This window comes from Myotis lucifugus, unplaced genomic scaffold (genome assembly GCF_000147115.1).
Source record: "Myotis lucifugus unplaced genomic scaffold, Myoluc2.0 scaffold_40, whole genome shotgun sequence".
Taxonomy (NCBI): Eukaryota; Metazoa; Chordata; class Mammalia; order Chiroptera; family Vespertilionidae; genus Myotis; species Myotis lucifugus.
Window position 1 is genome coordinate 1,202,555 of NW_005871088.1, and position 9,627 is coordinate 1,212,181.

Below are 9,627 nucleotides of genomic sequence, written 5' to 3' on the forward strand. Positions count from 1 at the left end.
TCGTATGGTTTCTCGCCCGTGTGAATCCGCCGATGCTTACGTGAGCTCTGAGCTCCTCCGGAACAGCTTGCCGCAGTGGGCACACCCATAGGGCTTGGCACCGCTGTGGATGCGCTGGTGCTCGGCCAGGCCATTGACCCCTCGGAAGGACTTGCCGCAGTCGTCACAGTCGAAAGGCAGGTGGCCGGTGTGCATTCGCTGGTGCTTGAGAAGCTCTTGGCGATCCGGGAAATCCCTGCTACAGGCCTTGCAGGCAAAGGGCTTTTCTGAAATATGCAGCTTCTGATGGCGAAAGAGGTGGGTGTTCACTTTGAAGGATCGCCCACACTCCTCGCAATCAAAGGGCTTCTCTCTGCTGTGGACGCGCAGATGTTGACTAAGGCCTGCGTTCTTCTTAAACCTTTTCCCACATTCCTCACACTCGAAGGGCTTTGCCTCCTCCTCCATTTGCTCCCTCTTCTCCATGGCATCATCCAGGGCCTGGCTTGGGCCAGGGCGGGGCTCTACAGCCACGTGGCTCTTCCGGTGCTCGTTGAACTCAGAGACCCCCCTGAAGACCTTCCCGCAATCCCCACACTCCCAGCCCTTCTCCTCACTGTGAATACTCTGGTGCTGCACAAGGAGGACCTTAAGCCGAAACGCATCCCCACACTCTTTACACGCAAAGTGATGCTCTACAGGCAGATTCTGGGGGTTCCCTCCCCTCCCCTTAGAGTCCCCATTCTGTTTGACCTCAGGTTTGGGCTCACTGGCCCTTGAGGAACTCCTGGATGCCATCTCCTGTGGTTGGGCGTCTTCACCCTTCGTCTGGTGTTGGGTCGCCAAGATGCTTTCTGAAATGAGAACCACAAGACACTGCAGTCTGTAAAGGAGGGAGGAAGGAGGTTATTCTTTGTTAAGAATCGCTTTCCTGCCCAGCCGGCGTGGCTCAGTGGTTGAGTGTTGACCTATGAACCACGAAGTCATGGTTTGATTCCTGGTCAGAGCACATGTCTGTGGTTATGGGCTTGATCACCACTGGGAGGTGTGCAGGAAGCAGACAATCAGTGATTCTCTCTCATCATTGATATTTCTATCTCTCTCTGTCTCCTCTCTCTCTGAAATCAATAAAAGTATATATTTTTTTAAAAGAATCGCTTTCCTCCTGAGACAGCTGCAGAGCACTGGGCCTGGGGGCCACCGGGTCAGGACAGCTGGTGCTCATCCGACCAGAAGCAAGGACCATAGAGGGAAGGGGCAGAAGAGCCTGATTGATCGTGCTTCCTACCAAAGTGAGCCCAGGGAGGTCTCCCCTTCTCTGACTGAGCAGCAGCCACACCCTTTCCCCAAAGACTCAGCTGGGCTTCCCCCACCATTTCCTCATATTTCTTTAGGATTCTTTTTCACTCACCAGAATACGTAGCTCGATCCGTGTTAAGGGTCTGATACCAATAGTGCGTGTCCTGGCAGCCAGTGAGAGACCAAGGCAGGATTCAAAACAGGAACTCCTGCTCGTGGGAAAGGAAACGGGTTATGGCAGCGGCCAGAGATGGCATCGGAAAGAGCACAGAATAAGCAGGGACTTCAAAGGGGAACCTCCTTCAATTCTCAAAGTCTAGGTTGGCTGTGACCTTCGGAAGTCATTCGTCCATTTCAAATGCCTTCCCCAATGGGTAACTCCTGCCAGGGGCTCGATGAGATGGCTCTGGGCCTGCTCTGTCGGAGTGGCAGGTGGTCGTCGTGGGGAGTGGACCCTCCCTTTCTCTATATCCACCCCCTCGGGGCCCTACACTGAACTCCATGCTCTTCCACAATCCACACGTGACCCCGGCGTCTCTCTTCTAAGAACCCTCGCTACCTCACACATCAGCATGATGGTGAACAGGAGCTTGCTGTTGCCAACCTTTCTCTCGACAGTCAACTATAATGAAATGGCCATGCGATTTGTATCATTTGTGAGATTAATTAATTATAAATTACAGTGGCATATGTATTTCAATTTCTTTTCTAATAAAAAACTGGAGGGGAGTCTATCCATGCCATTAGAAATTGGGGGGAGCCCTGCGAGAAATCAAGTGTAACAGACCCTTGTATTTTCTTACAGCCCATCCCTAGGGGGCACAAGCCCCCTCCATCCCACTCCTGCTGCTTAGGATCATGAAGCTGGTGGAAGGGCTAGGGGTGTCCTTACCCACAGAAGTCACGTTGCCGTAATATGCCGGCGTCCTCTGCTCAGGGTCCAGCCTCAACCACTCCCTTTTTGTGAGGTACTGTGCCACGTCACCAAATGTCAGTGAATCCTGAAAGAATTAAAAAGGATCATCAGTTCTCCCATCCATTCTAGAATGAGGTAGAGGCAGTCCCAGTAACAACAGGGACATGAGGTGAGGGTCTGGAGTGGGTGTGCCCCCCTGCTAACATGGAGATCTACGCGCAAGTGTCGAGAAGTCCTAGGAAGACAACCTGATCATGTGCCAGGAGACCTGGGCCATGGCACTGGCCTCCCAAGGGACCTTGGTTCAGTCCCTTTCCTGGATTGAAATTTAGCTCCCCCAGTGGTATGATGGGGATTACAAGCCCAGTGGGCATCTATTCCTTGGCAGAGCCCAGGGAGAGAAGCGGAGGGAGGGAGAAATGAAGGGAGGGAAGGCAGCAGCTGAGGTCCAGGCCCTGCCTTGTGTCATGCTCGGGCAAGAGGTGAGGCTGAGGCTAGAACAGGGAGGAGTGACGGGCAGAAGACAGCACAGCTCACCTGGGCCTCCAGCATCTCAAGATGGCCTACTGGGACCTGTTTTCCCCAGCTCTATCCCGGGGAAGGGCAAGACCCTGGTGGGGGGCAGGAGCAGGCAAAGTTAAGGGAAGTGAAAAGAGCTGTGAGTGACAGCAGCCCTGGGATGTGACTGGCAACTTCCTTTCCCCTGGTTTTATATCTTGTTGAGTCTTCTCTTGCACAGCCGCCGAATGACAAGCCACAGCCTGGGTAGGCCTAAGAAAACATACCCCAAGCAGTGGGCAAAGTGGACTGACAAAGAATGAATGCAGGCAGGCCAGAGGGAGCCCTGACGAGACAAATGAATGGTAGCCCAGGCACAGCCAGGAGAAGACAAAGACGGAGGGCCGATGGCGGGGAGACTGGCTCTCAGAGACAGGCCAGCCACAGGCCTCCCAGCAGTGAGCCTTGAAGAGGTCAGTGCCCACTCACACTGCACAGGAAGAAAGCGTTACCCGAAGAATATCAGAAGAAATAATTAGGAAGTGAGAGATTCTTTCCAACTGTGTAGGGGCAACATAAAGCTAGATCGGGCCACTGGAGAAGAGAGGCAATGAAGGGCAGGAGGCAGGGTTTTCTGCCCAGCGGCAAGACCTTTATTAGCCACCTCCCACCCACTGAAGCAGTGCGCCAGGTGACCATGAGTCAGCCACAGACAAGAACACTTGTGTGATACATTGGACAAAAGGGAGATTTTTTTTAAAAAGCTGGAAAAAGAAGCATCAAAGAAAATATCTTCAAGCACTAACTTGCTAAATAAATAAAAAAGGTCTGAATAATATATATGTTACCTTTTTCTCCCAGGTTGCAGAATTGGTGAAAAATTACAAGATGCTACCACAGACGTGCGCATCACAGACCTCCCACTTCCGTGAGTTCAAAGAAACAGGAGCATGGTGTCTGTTCTGATGCCAGGTCAATTCAATTCCATTTATAATTAAATGAAAAGGAAGCATTTTTACACCAGCTCAAGGAGTACAAAGCCCAGATACTCCAGCTGAAAGACTTACATAAAATTCGATGCTATGTTAAAAGGATGGATGGAGATTTCCACTTCTGGCTGTGATGGAGTAACAAGGATAGACTTCATGTCCTGCCATAAACAAGCAGAAAACTGTATAGAATAGATGTAAGGCAACAGGATTTTTTTGTTATTGTTGTTAATCCTCACCTGAGGGTATTTTCTCATTGATTTTTCGAGAGAGTGGACGGGAGAGGGAGAGACACAGAGAGAGAAACATCGATTGAGTTGTCTCTCGCACATTCCCCGACCAGGGCAGGAATTGAGGCTGCAACTGAGGTACATGCCCTTGACCGGAATCGAACCCAAGACCCTTCAGTCCGCGGGCTGGTGCTCTAACCACTGAGAAAACTGGCTAGGGCAAAGCAACAGTTTTTAGACATTGGGCAGCATGCAGCACAGGATCATGATCCCTGAGAGAAGAAAAACAAAATGAGGTGAGCCTTATCGCTGTCCAGGTTCTCTCTCTGGAAGCAATTTCCAGATTGAGAGTGTAGAGAAGGAGGACCCAAATAGAGCTCGCTGGCTTCAAGGCACAGATCGGTGTTTAAGGCAGCCGGACGTGCCAGAGCAGAGTTCCAGAAAGGAGGGAGCTATGCAGAAAAAAGAGCTCCAAAAAAAGGTCTTCATAAAACTCCCCTCGAGTCTTTCCTGACTCCCCAGCCATGAATGCACACAGTGAAACTCCAAGCCTGGGGAAAGCAGGACCAGGAAGCTGTAAGCGGAGTAATTCCCAGAACACACAAAGCAAGAGAGATGTTCAGGGTCCAAACAACCAGCAGAGAGTCCTCCTCAGTGATCACCTGGGGCATTCAGTAGACAATAGTGCAGTGAAGGCCTGGGGAGAGGGCAGGAGAGAGGTTGGGGGAGTCAATGGGGGGGAAAGGGGAACATCTGTAATACTTTCAACAACAAAGGGAAATAAAAACAGAAATAAAGGAAAAAGAAGAGATGGGACAGACAGAAACAAACAGCAAGACAGTAAATTTAAATCCAACCATATAATTAAGTGAAATGCAAATGGAGTCAAAAAGGGTAGGATTTCCTTCTTTTTTTAACAGCTCAGTAGTATTCCATTATGTAAACGCGCCTCACTTTTTTGGGGGTGGGGAGAGCATTATGCTAAGTGAAATGAGACAGAGAAAGACAAGTGCCATATGATTTCACTCATAGGTAGAATCTAATGAATAAAATAAAGTAACAAACAAAATAGAAACGGACTCATAGATAGAGAACAGACTGGTAGCAGAGGGCTGGAGGCTGGTGAAGGGATTAAGCAAAAAAACAAAAAACCCCTCATAGGTACAGGCAACAGTATGGTGACTACCAGAGAGAAAAGGGGAGTTGGGGAATAGAAGCGAGTAAAGGGGGGATAAATGGTGATTGAAGGAGACTTGACTTGGGGTGGTGAACACACAATACAGTGTACAGATGATGTGTTGTAGAATCGTGTACCTGAAATCTGTAATATTTTGTTAACCAATATCCCCCCAATAAATTTAATAAAAAGAAAAAAAGTACAAACGGACTACACACTCCAAATAAAAGGCAGAGATTATCAGACTGTATTTAAAAAATGAGACTCAACTATATGCTGTCTACAAGAAATCTTAAATTTATATAAAGACTTTAAATGTAAAGACCTGGGTAGGTTAAAAGTAAAAGGATGGAAAACAATATACTATCACCAACAGGAAGGGTCTGAGTTATCCCCATGTCATAAAAACGAGAGAGAGTGGGAGAATTATGAATGCAGCCCAGAGCTCTGGAGACTGTACTGAAGGGTCCTAGAACTCAGAGCGGGCACAACCGGAGAGGTTAGGTATCAAATCAACAGGTGGCAGAAAACCAATAAACAAACGAACAAAACAAAAATAAATACAAATGAAAAAAAAATCAACAGGTGGCCAATGCAGGATGACATGCAGATTATAAAAATGCGAATCCTTGGCAGAAGATGTAGACAGACAGAACTATTTGTTAAATCATCAAAAAAAGGTAGGCAAAGGGGAGAGGATGGCTAAATATAGATTTGCTTTTCAGGAGGTGAAAGGCATAAACTGAGATCGGCTTGTAGCTAAAATGGGCACACCTCTACTGCAGTGAGTGCTACCCTGGGGTGGGGTCTGGGTCTAGAAAGGTCTGCTTTCTGTTTCTGTAATGCGTGAATTACTGGTAACCAAACTGCATTTCTTTGGTAATCAGAAAAGAATAACGATTTTAAAAGGTGTGGGTAGATTTTGGATAAAAAAGGTGCTCAGATGCAAGAGGACAGGGCTGAGGCCAAGGAGACAACAGGGAACCGCCCTCCAAGCTGGACAACATCCTGAAGAGTCCACATAGGCAAGGCAGGCACAGACAGGGAAGAGGGGCTGGCAGGAATGTGGGTAGTCCCAGAAAACTTAGAGGCAGCACCATGGGGTTGCGACCAGGGCTTGTTTCTCCCCTCCCCCCACATTGTCAGCGCCATGGACAGGTGTGTGCAGGCCTTCCTTGGCCCCAGCATCCACAGAAGCCCCCTTCCCATCTCTAACCAGCTGCCCAGCACAGGCGATTCCCTGGTGTGTGAATTAAGCCCCAAGTGCCCAGCAGCCAGGCCCTCTGTGTCCTGCTATCACCTGGGCAGGGCCCTCTCTGAGCAGTTGGATTCTTCCTGGTTTACATTTGATGTCTGGTTTGACTTCCAACTCGAAACGAACTGGTCATAGATTGCTTATACGATTCATTTATTAAGATGTACTTCCAACTGACATTGAGGTTTTGCTGCCAAGTGTAAGGGCGGTGGGAGAACACCTTGCATTCACCTTCTGAGAAAGATGGCCTGGTACAAACCCTTAGGCCAGAGACCCAAGTACGCTCTTAACCCCCGACAGGGCCCTGGCTGACCCACCAGACCCATATTCTGCACCCCAAATCTCAGTCATTCCTTCCAGACACTCTGACCTTCATCCTTCCTAGATATGCCAAGGCGATGCCTTTCAGGGCCTCTGGCCATTACACAAGTGGCTTCTTCTAGGAATTCAGACCTCACTCGAGTGTCTTCACTCTCCAGCCCCATCAGGGTATACTAGGAATAATAGTAACACTTTTTACTACCTAAAAATTATCCTCTGAAATTGTTTGTTTTTACCTGACTTTCCCCAGAAGAAATGTCACCTCTCACAGGACAGGGGTCTTTTTTTTCTTGGTCACCCCGACCCCCAACATCTGCAGCAGCTCCTGGCCTTGAGTGGGTAGTGATAAACAGAGGGGAGGGGCACATTAAACAGAGCAAACTGCCATTTACGGGTTTGGAAATGTGTTCCCGTCCCCAAAATTAATTTAATTGTCTAATTGTCACAACCTGTAAGTTATTACGCCTCCATTTTACAGAGCAGGAAGTCATGGATCCAAGAAGTTAAGTAACTTGCCTAAGGTCCAGCTCCCAATATTTTAGACTTTTCGAACCACAATAGAGAGAAATAATACCCAACCCTCTATCACCAGAAGATAGGCAGTCACGGAGAGTCCCTGCAGATGTATCTCTCTCTCTCTCTCTCTCTCTCTCTCTCTCTCTCTCACACACACACACACACACACAAGCACACACAGTTCTTCCAAGCCACCCACATTTGAGAAAATCCTCTTGAAGTGTTCCATTTAATGGAGCGGATCCCACCAAAGTGTTTTTATTTATCTGGCCTGATTAACTGTTGAAATCCCGGAGCCACAACTCCCAAGCGAGTCGTTGGTTATTCTTTCCCAGGTAGCCACAGGAGTGGTCCTTCTTGTACCAGGCTTGCCCAGGGTCTTCACCTGAGGGCACTTCACATCTCCGCCCACAGCAACAGAGCCCACAGACACAGAAATCATTTAGAAGGTGCTCACAAACACGGGAAGGAAAAGGTGAGCCCTGATTTCACAAAAGGAAGCTAAACTCTGCGTAATTAACCAAGTGTGTCGGGTAAAAGCTTTCGGAGAAGCAAAGACAGATCGTTACAAGAGATAATACATATTAACCCCCCACTGCAGTTAAAAAATAAAATTATCACCAATCTTGGACTCAACCTGATCATTTAGAAGCCATGTTGCACAATGGCTCCACTTTAAAATGGTGGAACTAATCTGGAAATGCTGGATGCCGTGACCAGAGTAACAAAAACAGGTGTCTGCTGCCTTCTGAAAGTGGACCTTGGGGGACCAAGGTCAAAGCAGTTCCAGGCAGAATATAAAAGCCATTGTGGTGTATCCAATGGATCCAGAGGATGAGGCTGACCTTTAAAAGTAAGTCACTGTGGATAAGCACCCGCCAAACCTCACACAGTGCACTCCTACACCCAGCCGGGAAATGTAACTTCAGAGAAAGATACAGGAAGGCATATCTCTGCCTCCTAATATAAATCATATTATCTTCCTTTATTAAGTGAGATGTGAAGTGTGGTTAATGACTAGATGCTCTCAGAGACCCAGAGCCCTCAAGTGACTTCAGATTCCACCTTGAACCTAGTCGAGTGCCATGCCACTGCGGCTGTTTCATAAACACAGGGAGATCATGTCCATGCTAACCCGCTGCCTGGCAGTCTGAAAAGCCATGCTCTGCAAAGCATGAGAGCTCATGGCGTGAACAAGTGTTCCTGATAGTGCTTTAGATGGCAAAGTGAATTTCAACCAACTCATTTAAATAGACTTTTGCGCAGGGAATCAGAAACATTAAGAGAACCAAAATAATCATTTAGCTTTGATCAGAGAGAACAGAAAGAGTTGAATTCAATGGAGACAAAAACCAACCCATAATCACAAAAAGAATTACGTGTCTTCTGGGCGACTTTGAGCTGAGGACCCCTCCTCTGGATATCTGGCTGCTAGTAAAGGTTGATTTGGAGCCTGAAAGATCAGTTTTTGACCAACCACATGGCACAAACAGCCAAGCAACCACCTTGGCATTCGTCAGTCCCTGGGTAGTGGGGGCAGGGGACAAGCAGCAAGGCCACCCAAACTAGATTATTCTGGCAGCTTCTGGAAATTTCCAAGGGGTGCCAGAAATACCTGGACTCCCTGGAGTATCTAGATAAGGATTGCAGCAGAATGTTCACAGGCCCCAGAAGACAATAGGCGGCTCATGATTTTCAGTTTGGTTCTGGGCTGGAGCAAAAATGTCCTGGGGGGTGCCTTTTTGGGTCTTTTTTTCAGCATCTAATTCAGATAGGTGCCTTCAGCTCCTTCTCCCATCCAAATGATCACCTGGATTCCCAATTCTCCTTACTGGATACCTGCTCTTCCTTGAGTTGTGTCACACTGAGAAAACTGTCTGGGCAAAGACAGCGAGGCGATACTGGCATATATGAAAATATAGTCACTTCCACAATGGAGACAATATTTCTCACCATCTTGCCCCCCCACCTGTGGGGTCTTCTAACAGCAAGGCCAGCTTTAAGGCCACCAGATAGGTCTATCAACACCCAGACTTAACCCAAAGGGACACACAGGGATGGCTCATCACGTCTTGGAACGATTCTGAGTGATTAGTCAACCAGATAAATGTCCTACCTGTTGGAACAAAATAATTCAAGGAGACAGAAGCAGACTTGGGAACATGTCTTTTTGGGTCGTGAATGATCAACCAAAGGACAGGCTGAGACTGAACATACTCTGCAAGATCCCGAACTCTGCCCCTCCTCCCGCCCCCGGCAAGGCCAGGTTGCTGAGCCCAGGGCTGGAGCCGGTCTGGCTCTTTACCTGCCTGGCCAGGATGGGGCCCCAAAGGCCTCATTTGGGCCCACCCTGTACTGTACAAATGCACTGCTACTAGAAGTGGCAGAATCTTAAAGGGCCAAAAGAGAGGGTGTTTCACCAGGAAAAGTCTGTTCTCTCAGGATGT

The 9,627-nt window shown here is 48.3% G+C and overlaps 1 protein-coding gene across 1 annotated transcript in view; it reads right to left on the reverse strand.

Moving 5' to 3' along the window:
• The window catches only part of ZNF275 (zinc finger protein 275), a 25,569-nt gene that overhangs the window by 5,102 nt on the left and 10,840 nt on the right, over positions 1-9,627 (reverse strand). The window contains 6 exon segments of the mRNA XM_023752985.1: positions 1-2; positions 5-38; positions 40-833; positions 1,391-1,416; positions 1,418-1,487; positions 2,171-2,279. The exon segment at positions 1-2 is cut by the window's left edge and continues 5,102 nt beyond it. Coding sequence (XP_023608753.1) covers positions 1-2; positions 5-38; positions 40-833; positions 1,391-1,416; positions 1,418-1,487; positions 2,171-2,279 — 1,035 coding nt within the window.